This window comes from Tetrao urogallus (assembly GCF_951394365.1).
Source record: "Tetrao urogallus genome assembly, chromosome: 4".
NCBI classification, from domain to species: Eukaryota; Metazoa; Chordata; class Aves; order Galliformes; family Phasianidae; genus Tetrao; species Tetrao urogallus.
This window is the reverse complement of record NC_136817.1, coordinates 12,668,702-12,693,147: the sequence shown is the minus strand read 5'-3', so window position 1 is coordinate 12,693,147 and position 24,446 is coordinate 12,668,702. Positions and strand designations below refer to the sequence as shown.

Sequence of the window (24,446 nt, the reverse complement as noted above, 5' to 3'; positions counted from 1 at the left end):
GAACTGCAGCTTTCCTTCAAAGCATCGCTTACAGCGCTGGAAGATCAAGAGAAACCTTTGCAGAGCACCAGCCCCTGCTGCTTTGCTGTCCCTATGGCACGGTAGCATGAGGTCTTTGGTGGTGCTGCAGGGTTGGGCTGGCACTGTCCAGCATAAGCTTTCAGGCAAGAATTTGGGTGTTTTTTGATGACTGGTCATCTCTGTCTGAGAGTCTGTCAGACTGTCTTATCTGTGAGACCTTTTCCCGTGGCATGATTGAGAAGAGACTGATGGGGTGGGAAGCGAGGCTGGCAAGCAGACAGACAGGGATAGACAGAGTGAGCGGATATGCCTTGTTTCCCTAGGAAATTAGGAAATTTCCTTAGTAAATTGCACTGTCCTGCCACTTATTAATTTCACTTCTTTGTGTGTGTGTATGTCTTTACTAGTTATGGAGACAAAAGGATACCACAGCTACCCTGAAGGCATAGATATGGAGAGACGGTGGGGTCAAGTTCCTCAGTCTGTGGAGTATTCTTCCCTAGGTCCTGGAGAGCAGGCTGATGCCAGTAACTATATGGAGATTGTGAATGTGAGCTGTGCTGCCGGCACCTTTGCGAACAGCAGCGCTCCAGGAAACAAGGAAAAACCTGAGCTTCTCTCCTGCCTGCAGCAGGACAGCAGCCATCCCACTGTTCTGCCCTCTGACATCAAAACTGAAACCGAGTCGAAAGAACTGTCAGCGACAGTGGCCGAATCCATGGGTTTGTATATGGATTCGATCCGAGACGCCGACTACCCGTATGACCAGCAGAACCAGGGGAGCCCGGGTAAGGTCTACCAGAACGTGGAGCACCTGGTGAAGCTCTACAAGGAGAACGGCCACTGTTCCTCTCCCCTGCACAGCCCCAGCAGGCCCCTGCGGTCCCTGATGGCGGACTCGGGAAGCGCCATGAATGGCGGTGCCATGCATGCTGTTGTCAAAAGCCCCATCGTGTGTCAAGAGAAAAGTCCCTCAGGCTGCAGTCCTCAGAACATGGCTTCCTCGGTGTGTAGTCCTGCTGGTGTTAACTCAGTGTCCTCAACTACTGCTAACTTTGGGAACTTTGCTATGCACAGCCCCATCGGGCAGGGAACTCCCTTGTCACGATCACCCAACGTTGAGAGCCGGGGGTCCATGTTGCACAGCCCCGCTCACATTAGCAACGTAGGGTCTCCACTTTCTAGCCCTATAAGTAGCATGAAATCACCAATTTCTAGTCCTCCCAGTCACTGCAGCGTGAAATCTCCCGTCTCCAGTCCTAACAATATCACTATGCGGTCTTCTGTCTCCAGCCCTGCAAACCTGAACTCAAGAAGCTCTATTGCCAGCCCTTCCAATGCCAACAACAGGTCCACTCGCTCCAGCCCAGCGGTTAGCACTGTGGGGGGATCTTCGATCTGTAGCCCCGTCAACAGCTCGCTAGGATTCCCTGCTTCCAGCACGCCGGCTGGACCTAGCAGAAGCCAAGATACTGTTCCCAGTCCAGAAACGAAAGACAAGGGTGCTCCAGAAATCCCATTTCCCAAAATGGAGGAAATGGAGAATGCCATCTCAAACAACAGCCAGATGAACCTCGTTCAGTTCATAAAGCCCGAACCAGACGGTTCATTCGGTAGTGCGTGCATTGGTGAAAACAGTAAAATAAGTTCTGATTGCCCCTTTTCGGTACCGGTGAAGCAAGAGTCAGCTAAACATCCTTGTTCCGGTGCCTCTTTTAAAGGGAATCAAACAGTAAATCCTTTTCCATTTACAGATGGCTCATATTTTTCTTTCATGGATGACAAAGACTACTACTCTCTTTCTGGGATTTTAGGACCACCTGTTTCTTCCTTTGATAGCAGTTGTGAAGGTAGCGGTTTTCCAAATCCAGGCCTCCCTGTGGGGATTAAGCAGGAGCCTGATGATGGCAGCTATTACCAAGACAGTAGCATACCATCCTCTGCCATTGTTGGTGTAAATTCAGGTGGACAGTCATTTCACTACAGGATCGGTGCCCAGGGCACGATATCTCTGTCACGGCCCGTTGCTAGAGAGCAAGCATTTCAGCACTTGAGCTCCTTCCCTCCCGTCAGCACGCTAGTGGAGACCTGGAAATCGCATTCGGAGCTGGCGTCCAGAAGAAGTGATGGGTATCCAGTTCTAGAGTACATTCCAGAAAACGTGTCCAGGTAAGCGAGCAAACTGCTACTTGTTTTCCCCTCCCTTTTCCACAAGATGTGGATTAAAATGAGGTCTGGGGTGGTATTTCTCAGGTTGGTGTGTAATTCTGTGCTTGCATTTCAGTTCTTGCTGCTAGACTTGCTGGTTGTTTGCTGTAGTTTGCTATGGATTTAATAAAACCAAGTGCTCACTTTAAAAAGAGCGTATTATGTTCTATCGGTATTAGATTTGGAAGTGTCGCTTTGTTATGTTCGTGAGCTCTTACTACTACAAACGTTGTCTTTCCCATAATGAAAGGTTAGTAAAATTGCTGTTGTGTGTCTGATAAAGGGTACTGTTCCTTAGCTGGTGCTCAAATGTGTTGTAACTCGGGTGAAATGTTGAGATGAGGGTAAGACGGTAACGTTAGGAATCCATTTCTGTAGAGATGCGTGGCTCTAATTTTGCACTGGGCTACAACTGGTTAAATTTGAAAACTAAACCTTACAAGCCTGTGGCAACATATTATTTCTGTATTGTAACTGTAGGAACATTTGGTTTGTATATATAGAAAAATGCCTCCAGAAGGAGGAGGGCTGTTAAAACTTGACGCATTTGAAAGGGAAAAATGGATGAACTGATCTCCTAACTTTTGGTGAGAGAAATATGCAACTGTCCTAAGCGTTTGTACTGGCCAATCCATGGAAGTGCATACTTCTTCCACAAACAGGTGTTCATGTGTTTTGTGAAGGACGCTTACTTACATAAGCCGTCTACTTGCATAGTCAGTTTTACAAATTATTAAATGTATCTGGCAATGTGACTGAGTAGCTACAAAGCCTCCTCATCTGTCAAACTGGCTGACCCCAGGTTTGTGCTATCAGCAAAATAGCTGATAACAGAATTTGCATTTACGTGTCTAAAGCTGTGCTTCTCCTCATCAAAAGATGCACAGCTTCTACCGTATCCTTTGATTGGAGTGAAGAGAATGTGTACTTTTCTCAATACTTGTATGACTCAAAATATTTCTGGAAAAGAGTGATCTTCCAATGAAGGACATAGTGGCTAAACTAACTGTGCTTTTGGGAAGGGAAGACAGTCTGTGGACCTAGAGTTTGGCGTGGGCAAGGGGGCAGGGGGAGGAAGCACTTGAAATATTTGCATTTTATTCTCAGACCTGTCCAGTACCTCTGCGGTCTATTTGAATAGTTCAGACTCTTCAGTCTACTTGACTTTGTCTAATTCAAATATTGTTTGTAGAGAGCACACTTTTTTTTAATACATCTTGCTCAAATTGAAAAGTCTGTACCCCACCTTCATGCTGAACTTTGCACATAGCTGTATGTTTGTCATCATCTGTGCTTGGATCAAATGTACTTCCTGGATCAAAGGAGATGAAGTTACTGTCTCCTAGTTATTTTGCCAGATAAATGTTCATAAAATGCATTATTTACACATTGGGAAAAGTTCACCAGAAGAGTGATAGGCAGTCTGCAAACAAAGACCCAATACTTACTTGCCTTTGTGTTTGAGCGCTGTTACTTGGGAGCTGGTCCGTGAGACTTCTTGTGTGAGGAAGTGCTGCTCACGTTGATCCAAGGCTGTCATCTGCTGCAGGATGCAATCCACTGAGCAGTAAACAGGGAAATGCTGTTCAAGAGTGTGGTCATCCATAGTTATGTTTTTATGACAGTTTTGCTTAAGGCTTTTGAAGGAGTATCTTCTGATCTGACGTTATTCCATGGTAGCTCTTCTCACCTGTGCCTCTAGACCCATAAACGAATCATCTGTCATCAGGGGAGATGTGACTGTGCTTTCCTTTGTTTTCTAAGCTGATATCTTAGTAAGGTATGCATCTGAGTGTAGCTGTGGCTTTACATGATTGAAATTCTGACGTTTTTACCTCTCAGAGCAATTATGCATGTGCGAAATTCTGTTTAGGTGGTAGCGATCTGCAAGGTTGCAACACTTCAGACATCCTGATCTGTGTTTCAGATTAGGATACATGTCATCATTTCAAATCTCTATCTCAGCCTCATTATTTAACTAAATGTTACTGTTAATCTGTCTGGCAATGACTTTGTGCTAACAGATGCAGCAGGGGACCTGTGCGAAGGCCTTTCAGGTTTCAAAATAAATTAATGTAGAGGTTATCTTAGCAGTACAAGTTTGAATGCATAGGTGCCCATACAGATATTTGTCTGCTGACGAAACAAATCAAAGACTTGCAAAAGCTCACTCTTCCTAATGAGCCTCAAATCCATCTTTACCTTTATCCTCAATTCCTGTGCCACATTCCAGCTAAAGCAGAGAAAATCATGATTAAGTTTGTTCATCCCCCAAAGCACTGTAATAAAACATATTTTAAAGCTGTGTCCCAAAGGGCATTTCATCTTTCCTATGTCAAGAGGGTATTGGTATGACAAAATCTCTCTTCGTTCACGTTGTTTAAACATGTGATTAATCCTTCGTAGCTTGCAGTACCAAGTTCCTGATGTTTTAAGCCTTCCATATCGTCTTTATTTTTTCTGAAGTATATTTATTTTGCATTATAAGTGCCATAAGAAAAGACTAAAATGAAGGTAAAAAAGAGGCTACATGATTCTTTGAAGTCGGTAGATGATCTGCATAGAGTAGATCTTGTTTTGACAGCATTATGATCTGAACTTCAATACTGTGTCCTCTTTGATATGCAGCTTACATTGTGGAAAGGACTGGGTGACCAGGAATGAAGAAGGCTTTTCGCATTGGGAATGTTTAGAATGTTCTTAAAAATGATTTTCCTTTCCTATTCAAATATCACCTTTTATTAAATTGGTTCTTTCTTGAGTCAGTTACAATTGCTGACAGTATCAAATAAGCACAGCCTAGGCATGTGAAATACTTTGCTGTCTTATTGACCAAGTGCCCACTGTCAACTGCAACATTCTCTTTTGTTTTTTTAGTTATTTTTGTTTGATAAAGAATGGTTATGGTTATCTTTAAGGTGGATGGTGGGAACTTTGTTTACAAGATTACAATCTGCAGGATTTGGGGAAGGAGAGCTTAAGTGAAGAAGCATGTTTGCCTGTTTCCTTTGAAATGCTGTTTCTGTTAATATGCATGCAGAACATACCTTTGAAGGATTGAGCATGCATTATTTTTAATAGAGGGTGAATCGTGTGTGTGTAGACCCCTCCCCCCCCCGGCCCCCTTCAATGAATGACATTACTAAGAAATGGCGGATTTTAAACAAATAATAGCAAAGTGGGCTTAGAAAATAAGGTATGTGAGGTGGAGTGATGTCACTGACGGAAATCTGCTTTAAGGTGATTGCTCATCTGAATCAGGGTATGAGCCTAAGACTTAAGATCATGCCAATTATGTAATTTCCAAAATGGCCTAGGAAAATGTCAGGGTTGCTTGAAACAACAGTAAAAATTGAGGAGGATGACCTTTCTGCTGTGTTAGCTCTTACCTAAAGCTTTTTCTGCAAATGTGCCTTTTCCCTCTAATTTCCATGTTAACTCTTGTATATACATGTGCATACTCGCTGTTCTCAGCAGTTGTGGTAGAAACAAAGGGCTGATGTGCCTACTGTGCATTCTTCCAAACAGTTGCAATTGGATAGTTTTCAGATTTGGCTAAAAGTCAGACTGTTTGGTTCCATTACCTGGTAACACGTCCTTGCGTTGCCTTGCCAAGTGTTTCCCCCAAAGCTGCTTTCTTCCCCGGCTGGGAACAGGTGCAAAGTTGCTCCCAGAGGGAGAGAAGACCCCTGAGGATGGCACATTTCCATGCCATAGAGCTCTGGGGTAAAGATCCACGTGCAGAGTTTTTCCCTGTGTGGATGATGGTGAATAGGTGCAGGTGTTGCTTGCTGTGACAGGTGATGGAAAAAAAGGACTCAGATGCAGTTTTAGTTTCCCATGATTCGGGAGCAGTTTTGCTCCAAACTTTTTCGAACTTTCAGGTTGTGGGGTTTTTTTGTTTTGTTTTGTTTTTCCCAGTGACTGTAAGGAGTGTCGTACCAACTGCTGAGCTGGTGCATGGTTTGCTTGTGCATTTATTATTTTTAATGTTAAAAAAAAAAAAATCTCCTTTTCCCCCTTGATTTTGGTTTAGAAACTAAACAGTACCCTCAAACCTGTTTTTCTATGATGACGATGCGTAGCTGCATGTCTTAGATTGTAAACACATCAAAGAGTTGGATTGAATGTACAAATTTAAGCATGTGAATATCTGTTCTTTTGGAACGTGGGTAGCCTTAAAGGAATTTAAGGTACAAAATGATACAGGTTCCTGAAGTTCTTTCTGTGTGCTAGCCTGTGTATGGAGGTGAGTTGTGAAGCAGTATTGTTTCAGCAAAGTTTCCCTGGCTGCGTGGGATGAATTCACGAAGTTACAATGTGTTGCTATCATTAAATAAGTTCACTATTTCAACTGGAGTTATTTCTACCTACTAGTAATTACATTTTAATTGTTTACTGGCTGGGGAAATTTCAAAACATTTCATCATCAGGTTTTAGAGTCTAATGTAGGTATGCTAAAATTGCCTGAAAGGCTGTCATTCACTTCTTAGGATTTACGATCAAGGCGACAGTGTTTAGGGACTTTTTATACCTGACTGTTCCCGAGCAATTTGCGTAAGTCAGGACAGTGCTTTGATGAGCAGCCCAGAACTTGATCTGGGTGGTATATCTCAGCTTCCCAGAGCACCGGGTGCATGCAGGATGTCCCTGTCCATCCTTCTGACCCTGCTTATTGCAGTCCCCCCCTCCAAAAAATGCTGGTAATAACAACAACGTGGGCTTCATTTATGGGTAACCCTCCCTGAAGTGAATAGGTGATCTGGTTTAAATCTGATTTCAGGCTATTGGCAATTATTTTCTGTCAATAACGTTGTGTTAAAAATTATCTAGAATAGTCGGTTATCTGAATGATACCTGCCAGGGAGATAAAGGTCTGGTAAATATTATTTTTAGAATTTATGATTGACCTTCACCTCTGTTTGTTTTTTTATGGACTTCATATGAAGAAGGCCAACTTGTTCAAAATAGTCTCCATGCTTTGGTGGAATTGTTTTCCCCATTAGTTTCCCCATAAGTTCACTGTTGAAAAGGCTGGACGGCAATTCTCCTGTGTTGTACACTATAGCCTTAAATTTGTACTTTTTTTCTTCTCAATTTGGAAATTAATACGTGAAATTACACATGGAACTACAAAAAACAAATGTACTTCTTAATATTTCTGGATATAATCTTGATATGTAACAGGATCCTCAACATGTGTCTTTATTTCTCACTTTGAAGTTTATCAGCCTGCATTAATGCATGGAACTAGAAGGTCCAAAGGTTCTCCTTGGCATACCAGCATTCATTTCACAGCCTTGTACTTGCTAGTTTTGCTTAATGTTATTTTGTTGAGGGTGCTCTGTTTTGTTCTGCTAATTTGATTGGGGCATTGAAAATCTCTATTAAGTATCTTTTTATAAAGAAAAAGCCTTTTAAGGCTCCTAGGGATGGTTAATTTTTTCCATTTAAATTACACGTGAAAATTGACTCCTGTGAGAGGGAGAAGTCCACCTTGCTGGAAAACGCATTCCATGAATAAGTGGAGCTTTGGAATCTGTGGAAATAAGCACTCCTTTCTCAATCCCTGTACCTGTATCTGGGGATTGTTTTTTTTCTTTGTGTAGAAGGGTAAATCGTGTTGTGTGGCACTGAAGCATTTATGTGGCCAGTTGTATTGTTAAACTGTATGAAACTTGGCTGTTACAAATTGGCTTGCCATAGTTTATTTTGATAATAACTAGTAACTGTTTTCTAGCTTTTGTATCATGTGGTGATACAGAATCTCACTGTGACACCTTTGTCTGACTGTTCTCTGGAATAGGGAAGTCAGGCTCATCTTAGTGCACGGATTTTAAAATAAGCAAGCAGAAGAAATTTTGATTATCCATATTTTGACAGTATGGATTCATCCCCCTTAATGAGGACAGGAAGAGACTGGTGTCTGAAATATGTACTCTGCAGAAATGTTGCCATTCTATTTTATGGGATTTGTGTGGCAGTTATGCAAGTGAGCGTCCATATGGACTGTTGCAGGGGTATCAGTAATCATGCAGTACTCCTGTTATCTGCACAGGGAGTAAATTGTTAAGTTCTGATTTGATAACTTGTCCTTATTCAACAAGCACTTAGCATTAATGGAACCTAAACGTGCTCTCAAGTGCTCTGCCCGGTTGACTCAGATTGTATTGGTGCTTTATTGAGCTGCAGCTTGTGTAGAGATTGCTGTTGGATGCCGTCTGCAGTTGACCAATATATTGTTTTCAGTGATGAAACGTGCTGTTGGGCAATGCCCTTGAGTCTGGTTTGACACTGTTTCTGCCTTTGGTTTGGGTGTGTTGTAGGTGTTACATGCAAGAGCCAGATCGGCTTCCTGATCCAGTTCACTCTGAAGGTCTTTTTAGTTTTTAACTGTCCACCAGTTCTACTGTGTGAGCACTGTGGGCACGAGAGCAAACTGAAGGGATGGAGAGGTAAAAGTGCCTCTGAAATATCACAAGTGTGTGCTGCTGCTCAATGTATCATCAAGCCGTAGTCTCAGCAGCTGTATTTTCAGGGTATACTTTCCAAAGACAGCTTCTATTTTCTAACTGTAGGTGTCTGTATGTATTAACATGTTTGAACATAGTTGTGGAAGCTGCAGTTAATAATGGACTGATTTCAATCAAAATCCCTCAGGGAACAGTGGAGTACTGTGATTTCAGATTTAAGCTCTGAGAGGTCAGAAAATACTATGGTTTATGATGAACATAAGACCTTGACTTGTTCTCTGACAAATACCTTTGACAACATGGTCTGTATAAGAGTGATAAAAGGGTGTGTGAAAAGCAAGTATTAAGTATGTGTAAGTTTAGTAATTTTATCCCTGCACTCATATGCAGCCAGTTGCTAATCAGTGCTTGGTGCTCAGCATATGAATTAATTTACTTCAGCTGCAGTATCTTCCAGGTGAAAGAGATCTGTGGAGAAAAAATGAGAACTACTACAATTGTGTGCAGCTGCCCAAGTGGCTGCAGCAGTTGCTGGGCATGTTTGAGTGCTTAAACAGCCCCTTGCATGCCTTAGTAGTGCATGGTGCCTGGAGTCACTGCTCACTGGAGTTGCATTATAGTTTCCTTCTTCCTTTTCCTCCTGGAGATGCCTTGCTTTTGCTGTTGGAGGAGACACGCTGACCTTGATGGAAGGTGTATTTTTTTTGTTGTTATTTATTTATACCACAGGGAGATGGGGCATAGGCCAGGAAGTCCCTGCTTATCCCTGCTAGCATATCCCAGCATGGTCTGCTCCAGTACTACTACTGTCACAAGCAACTGCAGCACCTCTTGTCTTTGTGTTGGGCTCTGCACGTGCTTAGGAGTTGTTTGAGGGTTTCTTGTAATGCTTTGAAGCAGTGTGTGCACACCAGTAATAATATGCATGCTTTTGTTCAGGAACGCCTGAGTTTTTAGAAAATTTTAAAAGTTAATTTACTTTCTGGGTGAGGATTTTGAGTAGCTTGTCTTTTTAAATTAAAAAGAGCTTCTACTTTCTTTATTTTCACTTGTTCATTTATTTTTGTACCTGAAGTTTATTAACAAAAACTAACGTGTTTTCTGAAAGGACATGATCTCGGTATTCTCCCTCTGGCTTTATTGAAATGGTTGTTGCAGGATGTCAAATAAGATAAATGATTCTGGATTCTTAAAAGGATATCTTACATCGGTTCTATCTACTCAGTACATGAACATTTTGCAGGCAGTGTTTCTTCAGTGAATTGCGCTGTGACAGAAGTTCCCAAACTGTAGTTAGGTCACAAGAGAATGACTTGAATTTTATTTCTTGGTCTTAAACTGTGAATTAAGCTTCTGCAATTACATTAGAATGTGTTGTTAGCTGCTTGCTACATTAAATCTTTATAAATCTGTTGTTTGTAAGCAGAGAATTATTTCAGGGGAAAAAAAAGTAGATTGAATTTTATATTTTGAAGTGGGATGACTCGGCTAATATAGAAAGATATAGAAAGATACTTCGTAAAAAAAAAAAAAAAAAAAAAAAAAAAAAGTATACTCAGTTGGAACGTCTGAACAGAAACTGAATCCATTGTCTGTAAAATGCCTTATAGGACTTTGTATGCTCTCTGAGGATGCATGGGAACCCTACTGATTGTGGTTAGTGATAATTAATAATATATCAAAGATTTTTAGGCCTGAGGTTGAAAAGTAAATTTCAGACTAATTGCTGAATGTTTCTGATGATTCTTATATCGTTTCACTCAATTGCATCCTCCCTGCTAAACAGTGCTTTTTATTTGCATCTGGAGGTGTAATGAGTTATTTGAATGGACTTTCGGACTCAAATTGATCTATTCTATTCTGTTCTTCTTTTTGCTTTTTTGCTGCTATCCCTAGTTTGGAAAAAGTGATGGCTATATAAATCACTTCCCCCACCAGCTGTGTGGAGCTGTAGGGCTGCCATGAGGCCCCCCCCTCAGCGTCCTCTTTGGGCTGAGCAAACCAAGGGACCTCAGCTGTTCTTCATACAGCTTGTCCTCCAGACCCTTCAGCGTCTTCGCAGCCCTGCTTTGGCTGCTCTCTTACAGCTTTATGTCCTTCTTACGTTGTGGTGCTCAGAATTGCACGTGACGCTCAAGGTGAAGCCGCAGTCCCCCGATGAGTGTGAGCAGGCAGAGCATTGCCCTGCTGATAACCTTTAGGCTGTGCCTTGCTCCCTGGTGGCAGGTTAAGCGCTGCCCCGCCTCAGCAGGCAGCTGCATATTCCGGTGCATCCCCTAGCGCTTGTGCAATCTGGCCGTGTCCGTGTACCTGCATGACTGCGTCACCCTGCTGTCTGTCCTTACCCAGACCTGTGCTCCCAGAGCCCTTGGGGAGCTCAAGTTTCACAACCCGTGTGTCCCGGTTTACTCTGGCAGTGTCTGGTTGAGGAAAATCGATTGTTCGCGTATGTGGCTCTCCGCTGGTACGGCTGCTGGTCAAGGAGTGGGGAAGGGGCTCTTGGCTTAGCTACGCTCTTTCTGTCAGAGTGGCCTCTTGTCCAGAGAAGAAAGGCCTCAAGGAGGTCCTCAAACTACTGCCCTTAAATCAAGTGTTGCTTCTGGAAGCATTGTTTAGGGGGTGGCCCATTGGGATGAGGGGTGTGGGTTCAGGCAGTTGCTCCAAAAGACCAAAGGTGCACTTCTGTTCTGTTCAGGAGTTCTGAAGCCTGTATTCCAAGGACATTGCTTATGAAGGCTGGGGGTAAACTTGGAATGCTTCCAGTAAGGCTGTTTGACTTGTCTGCTTTGGTACAGTATTTTAAAGTAAGTGCAATTTGTGTACAGTAGATGAGATCGGTCAGAGAGCTGCTTGTCCGGTGGTATGTTCAGATCTTCTTCACTGGCTCTGACTTCGTTACTTTCCAAAGTTGTTTGGAGAAATTTTTAAAAAAAAAAAAACAAAAACAAAACACCACAAAACAGAACAAATCCTGAAGTATGAAGGATGAAGGCTTACTCAGCTGTTCATCCTAGGATGTGTGAAAACTTTCAGGAAAATAAGTCCCATTTCAAGACAACAAATATAACCTTATGTTTGCCATGCTTAAAGGTCAAGGTCTTTTTTTTTTTTTTTTTTTTTTTTTAAATTTCAAATAGAAAATAAACACACGTCACCAGTCCTGGCCCATTGGGCTGGGAACGCGTGCTTCTGGGTCAGTGCAGATGTTTCTTTAACTGGCAGAAGACAGTGTCCCAGAGCTGGGCATGGCCCTATGTTACGTGTGAGAAAGTTTTGGCAGCTTATCTGCCCTCTGAAGCTGCCTGTATGGATGCATGGGTACCAGAGCACATGGAGGGGTGCCCCTGGTTCTATGACAATCATCCTTTGGTTGTTGAGGACTGCTCCTTTGTTGCTTGCCTGTCTGCTTGGCTTTAGGGTGGAGGAAGCTTTGTGGCATGTTTTGCTTTTCTGCTTTTGCTTTAAGTTTGTTTATCTCTAGGCACTAAGTCTTTCTTAAGTTAATATTTAAAAGCAAGTATTGTCCAGTAAGCGTTCCTTAAGGGTTGTATGAAGTTACTAAACGTTACTAGCTTGTCAAAATTCATCACCAAACCTTTATAATAGCCCATCCTTTGTGAAACTCACCGAGTAGAACAGCATTTCTGCAGGATGAGCTCTGCAAGCCCTATAGAAGTTACCGTACTCTTACTTCTGATTCACAGTAGGGAAACTGATTCATCTAAGTGGACTCAATTAGAATTAAGTTTTTATTTTAATCTGAATTTGTGTAAACTACTGGAGGATGAATAAAGTAGAGGTTAGATGTGTCAACTTCTACTCAGTGTATGGAAGTAAATATTGGAAAAGATCCAGAGCTTTATGGCTGCTGCCAACTAATGACATAAGATAATGTTGCAATGAAACAATGTACTTGATTTGCATTTGTTTCCCAACTATCCTTTATGTTTCTTGAGACTTTGGAATTCAGGTTTTTTAAGATTTTACAGTAAGAAGTAGATAAGGTATGGAATTTTTTGACTGATCTGTGGTAATGACAACTTCAAACTGAGCAAGCAGATCATAAGATAAAAGACTGTTACTCATTTCACATTAAACCCATGGGGGGAAGAAGCAAGAGGGTCGAGTGCTTTGGATGGATGTACAATTCGAAAAAGAGGGAAAAAATTGAAGGGGGCTGAATTATACGTAAGTATGAAGTGAAAAGACTGAATTGCTCATTTATTGTGTTTTTTTCTTGCTTTTTGGGACCAAAACTGCAGCCATTGTAGGTCTGCAAACGGTCCTGTGTTTTCTTCCTGACATAAAGAAGAGTTAATTGTGTGCTGAAGGCTGCTAACTTCTTTGCTAAGTTTGTGTTAGCATTTCTGCTTGCATCAGTAATGTGCTTTTGGAGTGAGTCTTTCCGCTGCCTCTGTTTACTGTGGGGTGCCTGTGGAGTGAAAAAGGAGATGCTTCTTAGAAAGCAGAGCATGACAGAAATGCTTTAGGATTACCTGCAGTACTCCAGCCTCTAATGGTTTTGGTCCATGGGAGCTCTTCAGAGCTGCCCTGAGGCCCAGTCCCTGGGACACGAGTAGTGTGGGTGGACAGTCCCCAGCCATCTCTCTCTTTACATCACTGCACTGTACTGCCTGCTAATGCCAGTGCTGGCAGTGTGTTTATTGTAGTTTTCAGCTGTTAGCTCAAACATTTGTAATTGAAAAAAGGGGAAGGAAAAAAAAAAAAAAAGGAATTACAGGCAGAAGAAATGATTCCTGAGAAGAACTGGAGGCACGACTTTGTGCACATGTATTTGTGTTTTTAAGCTATATCCAGAATTACCAGAGTACCTACTTACTCTTCCTTCACAGCACTACAGAATTCTTGAAAACTAACGAGAGAAACCCTGGAAGCAGGAAATGAGACTGAAGTGACAAATAGGCTGTATCCTGTTTTTTTTTTTTTTTTTTTTTTTTTTTTTGTTAATGAACTTCACTTCTTTTGAACTAGTTGGAAAATCTACATAATGTTTGCCAGTATTCTCATTTACAATAATACTGATCTGCAAAGAGAAACTGGATTGTTTTTTATTGCAGGCAGCTTAAAGAAGTGTTTCCAAACAGCTGTAACTTTTGTGAACTGATTTAATGACTTACAATTACGGTGTCAGATAAAAATACATCAAAACTACATTTTTGTAAAGCAAACCTGTTGCTTTGCAGCTAATTATATGTTGCAAATACCTGATGCATTTATTTTAATATGATGCTAACCGAGTCAGATAGGTGATGTATTAATGGCTTGTAAATGGCCTACAGCCATTAACTCTATTTATGAAGACAGACATAAGAAAATGTGTTTTAAGCCTTAATCTGTGTTTTTTAATGACCTAGTACCATAACTCCAGGACCAAGATGAGTTCTGAGCTAATTCACTGACTACTAAGTGGATCTTCCTCCTGTGGTTTTTTTTTTGTTTTTTTTTCTTATTTTCATACTTTTTACTGTGACCAATTCCTTCATGTCCTTCAGTGCTGATCCCTGTCTTCCATCCTCTGGTCTTAGCCCTTCCCTTGATCTAAAGATATTTCAGGTTCTGATTGCTTCAGCACATACACCTGCTGTTATGCTTATTAAGAGAAACTCCTAATAAGGCCACTCAGGTGGTGAGATGGAGTTGGTGGGTGTTCCTGGAGACTTCTCCACACCAGCCCTATCAGTCTCTGTTGAGAGTCAGGCTTCCTGCTGACCGGGACAGGTATTAGCTTTTTTACATCACACGGATACCCCAGGCTCTCAGGTGACAACGGGTTTAGCGTGGCTTAAATCAGTAAGTCAGTAGAAATTAATGCATTCTTCATGCTGAGCAGAAGGTATTTGGGACAGAACAGGAATGAACTTGAGATCACAAATGCGGGATTGTAAGAAATACGATTTAATGAAAGAGTGAGATTATAGCAGCTAGGAAAAGAGCAGGCATTGGTATAGGATGATGTAAGCTTAATGCAGTGCACCAGATCCTGGTAGAGGTTGTGGTTTTGTCCACCAGTACTAAAAACGGAGAATATTCAACATCTCTCTGCTTCAGCCTAAATGAATTAATTTGATCAATTTTACAGATGTATTTCATGTAATTAAGTTGAAGAACAGTAGTAAATACAGAAATATTGCACATTGAGAACCATCTAGCCTTTGTCTGACATTTCACATGGACTGGTTGAGTGCCTCTGCACTAGATATCAGGGTTGATGATGGAATACATTAAAATACCCGGTGTTCAAAGGACAGAAATGTAACAGTCTTCTGTTATTTGTAGAAAACTTCATATTAATGTTTGTGGGTTGGTGTTTTTTTTTTTTCTTTTTTTTTTTTTTTTCCATTAAGTATACATAACAATGAACAGCAGAGCAGAACTTTTTGTTTTTCTCTGATTCCTTGTCTGTACTGCATGGAACATCTCCAAAATACAGGTTCTGCAAATGCAAGGTAACTACATATCCTCATCTTAATTATGTACTATATTATGTTAGGGCTGTGGATTAGGTAAGTGAGATGGCAAGAGTAAATTTAGGTTGGGAATTCTCCGCCAAGTCCTCAGTGCTTCCACCGGTAGCAGTATGAATTGAGGTAAATATTGAGTGGAGTTTCCTAGCAACAATTGTAAGGTTAAGTAAAAATCAAATTTGCCAGGTACTGCTTCTAGAGCACTCTTCTGAATTTTGTTTCAAAATTTATACTTTTAATACCTTACCTGCAATATGAAGTGCTCAACAAAATCTGAAAATATTGTGAAGAATTTCACAGAGACATAAGTAATTAGAAGTATTGTTATTAATTTGGGACATAGATTTTCTTTTGCTGTCTATTTGTACTGTTCCCTAACTAATAGGGATTTAACTGACATGAATTCTGCAAGTATTAGCTGTGTATATGCGTGTATAAATAAAATAGTATAAATAAATGCCACTTGCACTGCTCAAGTCTACTGAAAAAAGTCATTTGTCATGGGCTTTGTCAAAGTAAACACACGATGTACAGGCCCAAACTGGAGTTAAAATGACAAGAGAGAAGGTCAGCATGAATGCTTCCTCATGTGACGTCGTAGTGGAGGATTCACATTCTTTCAGCCTGTTCAGTAAATTGCATGCAAGGATCTCTGGAGGTGCTCTCGGTTTTTAAGATGTGTACTCACCTAAGGTAGACCTATTCTGGATAGAATAATTTCCCCTGGAGATGCATGCAGGCCTGGAATTTAGGTTAGCCCAGGACAGATAGATAGATAGCAGAGGGGAGCAAGGAATGGAAAAATTTGGTTGGCTGCTTCCAGTCCTAAGTTTTTGAGTCTATAAATAGAGTCTATCAGAATATTTCTAGTTAGTTCTGGGGAAAGTCAGCTGCTGTGCTGGGGATTGGCTGTGCTCCCAGAATAAGGAGGGGAAAAAAAAAAGTATGATAGGAGGCCTATTGAAAATCTACCAACTGACAGCAGTGAAATCAAGAAATTGGAAGACTCCCACATTTAGGCTTCAGGTTTTTTTTTTGTTTGTTTGTTTTTTTGGCCGGGGTCAGCCTGTTTGTAACCAGCTCACCTCCTTGCCCATAGCCACTGGCCAAGGGAATGCAGAGGGCCTGCACCACATGCAGCCAAGTGGGGTCTGGGGTGCAGGAGCAGAGATCTCAGTAGTAGGTGGTATGTTAGACTTGGCCCTTGTGCTGTGCTGGTTGACCTGGGAAGTCCTGTCTCTGTGTTAGGTGTGTTCACAGAATCGTAGAACAGCCTGGGTTGAAAGGGAGCACAATGGGTTGAAAGGGAGCACAATGTGGTTTCAACCTCCTGCTATGTGTAGGGTCACCAGCCATGTGACCAGGCTGCCCAGAGCCACATCCAGCCTGGCCTTGAATGCCTCCAGGGATGGGGCATCCACAATCTCCTTGGGCAACCTGTTCCAGCGCGTCACCATATTCAGTGTGAAAAACTTCCTCTTAATATTGAATCTAAATTTCCCGTCTCAGTTTAAGATCATTCCCCCTTGTCCTATCATTATCCACCCATGTGAATAGCCATTCCCCCTCCTGTTTATACGCTTCCTTCAAGTACTGGAAGGCCACAATGAGGTCTTCCCAGAGCCTTCTGTTCTCCAAGCTCAACAAGGCCAACTAAAGTCCAGTGTTGCATCAAGGGAAACAGTGAAATGCAAGCAAAAGTTGAATTTTAAGTTAATAAGGTTATAATATCAGTTGTGACTTTTTTTTTTTTAGTAAAAGAGAAATGTCTTGCTGATAATTTTATGTGCAAACTAATTAAATACATTATGATACCAGAAATAGGTGTTTAAGGGAGTCATGATGAGCTTTTCAAACACTTAAGGTGTTTTCTAGGAAACATAAATTATATACTTGAAAAATACTCTGAATTGAGGTTAAATTGTATGACTAGAGAATAAATAACTAGTAAGTTTTGTATTTTAGAAAGATCTTGCTTTTACAGGAAAAAAAAAAAAAGACTTTTCAGCAGAACTTTTTCTTCTTTCCCCACCCAATAACTACAGAAGGATGATTCTTCATACTGTAAGTAGTCAAATGAATAGCTTTGTGCATGTGAATTGAACCAGAGTACTCAGATGAGCATCTATTCATGTCAGAGTTCATGGGAGCTGAAATTGTGTTAAGTGAGCTTTTTTAGTACTGACCTAACACCAGAAGAAAATAACTTGGAAGTAAATGCATTTATGACAACTTATGGGCTTTCCTGGCAATTCAGATTTAGTTTATCATTTTTCAGATACTGTAAAAAGTGGTTCTATTGAATGTTGATGTCAAGAGAAGAAGGGATAGAATATTGTCAGCACTTGTTAGGCTTTCCAGCTGTCTGTAGACATGGCATACCAGAGAGTTGCTTAATTGCTTCTATGAGATTTCCATAAATATTTGATTAAAAAAAAATCAAACTAGTGTTAACGTTTTGTTTGTTGATGTTTTTTTTTTTTTTTTTTTTTTTTTTTTTTTTTTAGGAGTAGGATCTTGCTGTAACTGATGTCCTCAGCTGTCCAATTTTTTTATTGATTAAATATTAATAACAGTAGAATAATTTCAGACATTCGTGAGTTAAATGAGTAAGCAACAGGTAGAACTTTTTTCAGACACAACAAAAGAAGCATTTTGTTTATAAGCAAATACTAAAAAATATCTTGTTATTAACAGTCCTTGAAGACAACTGGGTGAAATGTTGGAGAACCATAGGCTGATAGAATGGTTTGCGTTGGAAAGGACCTTTAAGATCACCTAGTTAAAACCTCCTGCTGCGGACAGGGTTGCCCCTCATCAGATCAGGCTGCCCAGGACCCCATGCAACCTGGCTTTGAGCCCCTCTAGGGATGGGAAATTCACAGCCTCTCTGAGCAGTCTGTTCCATCATCTCACCACCCTCTGAGTAAAGAATTCTTTGCTAATGCCTGATTTTAATATCACCTCCTTTAGTTTGAAAACCAGTTCCCGTTGTCCTATCGCTGTCTTTCTGTGGAAAAAAAGCCATCTATTTTATCTCATTAACATGTGGGAAGACATCTTCCCTCCACTCCCCCCCCCCCCCCCCCCCCCCCAAAAAAAAAAAAACAACCAAAAACCCACCAACAAGAAGAAAACAAAAAAGAAGCATTTGAATTAAAAAGGAGAAAAATTTGTCATAGGGTTGAAATTCACCTCCGTTAGAGTTGATGACCATTCTCCACTTGCTTTCCATGGGCCAGCATTTCACTAGGCATTTCACCAGAGGATGGCTGTGAGATCTAAAACTGTAATTCATTCTGGCTGTGTATGTTGCCTTGGAGAAATGGTGAGGATCAGCTCATCTGTAGCAGGAAGAGGGGAAAATAAACTTATCTACAGCCTAGGTAGATTTAACTTGGAACAGTGCACCAAGTTTGGGGGAGAAAAAAAAAAAAAAAAAAAAAAAAAAACCACTAAAAAAGGCTTCAAAACAGTATCAACTATGTGTGTCAGTAAGGCTTCAGGAATATTTCAACAAATCCATTTGTCGAAACACAAAGTATTTGAAAAGGAAGATAAGCAACTTGTTAGTATTTTATTTCTTTTTCAGATCATTTTATATTTCAGATCATTACTGAAATATTGGTTTTGTTTGAGGACGCAGCTCAAAATTCATGTTAAATGTTCACTGTGCCACTTTATGACTTAGATTATGTAAAGCCATTTGTTCATTGGGTTTTGAGAGAGCTCAGAACAGAGTTCTGAAGTGGTTCTAAAATGATGATTGTAACTAAGTTCCATGGCAATGGATGTTTTGCTTCTTTTCAAAGTAGTACTTACAAAATATGTCATATACCACTACCTGCCCTAGCCTTCTCAAAAGCACTGGCTCTGAATTGAACAGCTTTATAATCCATAATCTGAAGTAGCATCTGCTCAAAGTTTCAGAATTGTACCTTTAGTCTGAGGATTTCATCTTCCATCAGTCGGAGCCCTGATGGCTTTTTGATAGCGGTCCTGTTAGGGTCAGTGGGACTGACGATATAGAAATGTTTTGCTTAAACCTCTGCAGGTTGGAAGTTTTCAATTTTTCTAACGTGCATCAACATCAGCTGTTTTATATTACATTCTCTTTCCTGTCTTGTTCTGACACTTTGATTCGTGTCATGCAGAGCATGCATCTTTTCACACTTCCAAATGCTGACTGTGATGGCTTGAATCCTTCGTTATTATGTGATTAATTGTAGAGATACAAACATTATCAAATCAAAATCCCCGAAAGGCCTCTTTTAAAGGATCTGCCTAGCTTTTGATTTAGCTGCCCCACAAATTACTTATCTGGTGGCTGTGTGGTTTTTAACATCCTCCTAAATTTGGAACAAATCCATGAAATACTTTCTGCACTGTCTGGGGAATAGAAAGCTTGATAAGTTATTTTGTCCGTTGCTCGGGTCAAACATTTCAAGAGGCAGCGGCTCTGTGTGTTGAATCCATTAAGTACAAATCAGTGGGTGTGCAGGATCATAGCTTGTATTGTCTGTTATTATATTAGGGTGTTCCATACGGGTTTTCTATTGCTGGAAGTCCAATTTTTGTCTTTGAGATGCATGTAAGTTCATAAACTACAAGTGTTGCTATATAGGAGAAAATTGTGATTCAGGGGAGAAATAGCATAGCAAGGAAAGCACTTTGCATTAGCTGTTTTATGCATAGCTACGTGCAGTGTTTTTTTTTTGTTTTTTTTTTTAAACAGATTTTGTCCCTTGGGATGTAATAAAAGGCTAGCGACTTAAAAACCAAATAAGTCTGTGCGGTATATTATTTAGATATCCAGAGAATAAAGGTCAGAGAAGTCTCTTGTGTTGTCAATTCCTCAATGGGAGACTATATTAAAAACTAGAAAATATAATACTATATAATTTGGAAACATAATATATAATGTAGGTTGAGAGACAATTACTGTATTTTATGTCTCTATACTTTCCATTTTACTGAATGCGTTTCAGCAACAATTGAGTTTTGGCTGTAATGCTATTTGTAGCAGTTTCCTGAAGCTGCGCAGCAAATTACTGTGGTGTACCAGATCAAATCAGCTCTTTACTTCACTTGTGAAAGCTACATTATGAAAAACTCCTACTACTGGCTTCTGTGGGTAACAGTATTTTTGTCCGTATTTATATGATTTTGTGAATGTTAACAGAAAGTTTTAAAGCAGTTTTAAGATGCCGTAGCTTATATAGCTTGTTTGTTGTTTTTCAGCATTTGTTCATTTAAAACTGTTGCAGCAGTTAGGTGGATATGCAGACAGATTTCATTTCTCACGAAGTCCTGACGCCTGTAATGCAGATATTAAAGGTCTTGTGTATCTACCTCTTCAGCAGCTAAGCCTGACAAGAAATTAAAAGCCTGGTGGTTAGTGATTAACAACAAAAATAAGTGTACTGTCAGTGGTATTTTTAGCATTGGCATTAGCCCTGTACCTAATTCAGTAAATATTTTCCTGCTTTCAGTGACCTATTCTGGAGTGTTAAATGGCTTTAAACACCAACATATATGTAAGGCAAGTTTGGTAGACTGCAAAAAAGCAAGTTCTGTATGGCTGTCAATTTTCAGTTTATCTTGGGAGCTTGGAGAGCCGTCACTGCTTGTATGAGTCCTGAAGATCCAGCCTAGCAGTTACGTGAGGTTTGCCACAAAGTCAGTTGGAAAGAGGAAGCTAAAAGATAAGGTGCGAATAATTGAAGTTTGCTTCAAAGAAGTAAAAGTCTTCTTTTTGGGGAAATGAGGAAGAGGTGTTAAAATTGCACTGTGATGGAAGTCTGTTTCCTGGTTCCATTTTCAAATGCCTACCACTTAGCAGTCCTGCAGGAAATTTAGAAGTAGATGGTGCATTCTCACTAGCAAGTTCATAATCTATACCCTGGAAATCTACTTTTCATTCCTGTCTCTTTGTGTGGGTTTCGCTCTTCCTCCCCTGTATTAAAAGCAATTGTGACTTGACTGCCATTTGATTTTTGACACTGCTGTTTAGTTCCTGTGCCCAGGTATTCTTGCATTCTTCAACCCGGGGGGATGGGGGGGATCAGAATTTCAGAAATTAGGCAGCCCTTGAGTGCCAACAATGCTGCCATTTTGTGCTGTTTGGGCAAGAAGCCATTCACTGGCTCTGTATTTGGAAGAAGAGCATTTGCTGGAGGGACTCTATGTGGGCTCTGTCGGGCATCTTGAATGAGAAGTGCACCTGAAATAAGCCAGCAGGAACTACTTAAAAAATTATTTCTAATATAGGGGAGCTGGTCTCTTTCAGAACAGTAGAGGAAAGGAGAAGAAGAGGGCTGTTTGGAGCAGAATTTTAATTGTGATGAGAATTGCTCTCAGGAGGAGCCTGCGTCTTCTACTGTGTGAAGGAGGAATGCAAAGGGACTCTTGATCAAGTACAATCTTTGTGAATGCTGTCCCCGTGTTGTCATCTCCAGTTAAGATTGTATGTGTTCCTGCATGCGTTTCTTCAAGTTTTACTGTTGGATTAACATCCTGATGGCCTTTTAATAAAACCAACAAAGAACAGGTCTGTCCGGATTTTCTGGTCTCATCAGGAAGGCTTTGAAATACTTTCTCTGCAGCAAAGCTTCTGTACATTTAATTGTTTTAGCAGCAGCATGGGCAGAGCACACCAATTCACCAAAAAGTCTATGTGATCTCCTTGGGGCATTTGCTGGATTTTGTGTCCTCGGTGTTCTCAGTGTCCCATGTACTGTCACCCTTTAGAAAGGACGATGAAATGCAATTAAATAGTTTTGGCATGATCAAACTACAGCTGATTTCTGCACGCTTCTGCAGTGTGTTTCAGACCTAGCATGTTCTCTAGCGGTAAAGCAAACTAAGTGTACAAAAGTCTCCCACCAGCCTTAAATCTGAAGTTTCTCCAAGCCTTTATAGTCAACAAGAGGTTCTGTGTGCAAAAATGTGATTATTTAGCGAGAGGTTCCACTCTGAAATGTGTGTATGTCTTTGAGAGACATTCCTATCTATCTTCTTGGCAGGGTTGGTCTGGGAGTTCATCCCCTCAATATCCCTTTCTGCAGAGGAGCTCCGGGGTTAACGCTCCATTTCTGTCCCTGTCAGCCTGGCGTTCTCCCAGACGTGGCAAATGGAAGTTTTAAGGTGGTGACAACAACCTCAGTGTCCAAATAAGGAGACTTAGATCACAAAAACCAAAATTTGTTTAATCCTAAGACTTAGTTGCAACTTAGAATTGGATAAATTTGTTTTCACGTCCAGCTTTATTTTTATGAAGTTAGTCTAGTAATATTTGCAAATAATTTTTTCCATTATATAAACAGTTCTACTTGGGCCTTTCCTGGCAATAGTGAAAGTGTCACGAAATGAAGCTGAAGTGATAGTAGAAAGTTTTTTGCATGATAATTGTGATCTTTTCCTTGGTGGTCAAAGTGTGTTTTCTCTCCTATCAAGGTCTGTTAGAGAGCTGTGTTGTCTTTTAGGAGTTGCTAGATTTGATTTAGCCAAATCATAACTACTGAAAGTAAAAGAGTTTGACTATTCATGATACGAAAATGCATGTTCATTTTGATTATATTTTTTCTAAGTTGCTTTGTATTGTAAACTCAAAGTACGTGAAAATTAATATGCATTTTCAATATATGGTCTTTTCCTCCTTGTCTCATTGCTGCCATAAAGTCTTCTATTTTTTTCTATTTTTTTGTCTAAGTATTGGCATTGTAGGTAACACACTTTTATTGATAACTAGAGTGTGTTTTTGAAAGATGGAGGACAAAGGTGGAAAGATAGTTAACTTCAATTTCCATGACATTTTCCATTTTTACTCTTCCAAAATGGCTTTATATAAAGCAAAAATTAGATCTTTTTAGATCTGTTGTTCTGTGTTATTCCTTTTCTTTTCCACCATTTCAGTATGGTTCACATACGTACTTCCACTAGGGAAATTTTAAATGTGGAATCTATCTCAAGTTGTTGACCGAAGATAATAAAGGAGCCTAAATGAATTATGCTAGGTAACTTCTCTTGTGTTTGCTGCAAGTACACAGCAAGACATAAATGTATGTGATCCTATAGAAGGATAAATTAAGAACTGTAGATAATACCAATCTAAGCTTGTCTTTATGACTCCATGCTTCTCCGTTAAACCTCAGGAATGATTTTATTTACTTGTTAGGGATTCAGGAAGTGTAATTAAATGCCAGTTACAGCATAGAAGTTATTTCATGGTGCTATCTCCTTAATTGAACTCTGTGAGTTTATTTAAGGAAATACTCTGCTTGAGTGAATTGCTACTGCAAATGAGGCGGTGGGAATAAAAATTACTCTGGTTGGCTAAGAAGGGGATGCAGTGGGTCAAAATCTTGTGTATGCTGGAGCAGATGAATGTAGAGAGAGATGGTGGGTGGCATCCCAGGATGAAGATGGCATGAACAGAATTGAAAATAATACATATGACAGAGCCATTAGTTCATGAACATAATTTATATTTTGGAAAACACAAACAAAAGTCCAAGTTTAGACGAGATTTGTCCTTGAGTTGATAATAGCATTCAAATGGAAATCCTAACAATGTGAGTTGGCTGTATGGAGCATAAGAGGAGCTCCAATGAATAATTTAACAAGTGATGTCTAATAAAATATACAGCACATTGCTTCAAACTTAGAAATTGTAACTCTGCCTAAGGGATGAATGTTTTTCATTACTTTTTAATTGTTGCCAGTGTTGACCTTCAAGGTCTTTTTCTAGCAGATAATTTGTTATGGTAAGGATGAGATCATTAAGCATTTTAGCACAAGCCACATGATGCAAATAGTTTCCTAATATTATAGAATGCTGATGTAGTAAGAGTTTGTTTTCTTAGGAATTTGTTCTCTGTATTTAGTGATTATTATTATTTTTAGATTGTATCTTTAAAGAGCAATTCTGTAATCTTGCAGACAGTGCCATAGGTAGTACAGTAGCAAATGTCAGCTGTTTTTTCTGTGAGATGTTTGTGGCAGGTTTTGACTTGTAATTAAAAAAAAAGAGTATTACTGTGAAGTCTTGGTATGGTTTTTTGGCTCATGGTAATACTTGTATATACCAAGAACAAACAACGGCTTTTCTCGTTCACTCGGTTCATGAAAACATCTACATAGGAGCCTGTAGGCTTCCCCCCTGCTGAAGGGAACCTCTGTGGTGTCTGAGGCTCTGGGACCTCTATTCGAGGCATTAAGCGTTACTAAATTTTGCTGGTTTTATATTGTAACTCTGTTG

The 24,446-nt window shown here is 40.3% G+C and overlaps 1 protein-coding gene across 2 annotated transcripts in view; it reads left to right on the top strand.

Annotated features, from left to right (window-relative positions):
- Positions 1 to 415: 415 nt before the first annotated feature.
- Positions 416 to 24,446, top strand: part of NR3C2 (nuclear receptor subfamily 3 group C member 2) — a gene marked incomplete at both ends in the record, with an annotated part of 191,724 nt that continues 167,693 nt past the window's right edge. Inside the window, one exon of one of the 2 annotated variants that reach the window (XM_079534286.1) lies at positions 416 to 2,190. In XM_079534286.1, the coding sequence (XP_079390412.1) occupies positions 416 to 2,190 (1,775 nt within the window). The remainder of the gene's footprint in view (positions 2,191 to 24,446) is intronic. The other variant, XM_079534287.1, reaches the window with a different exon arrangement.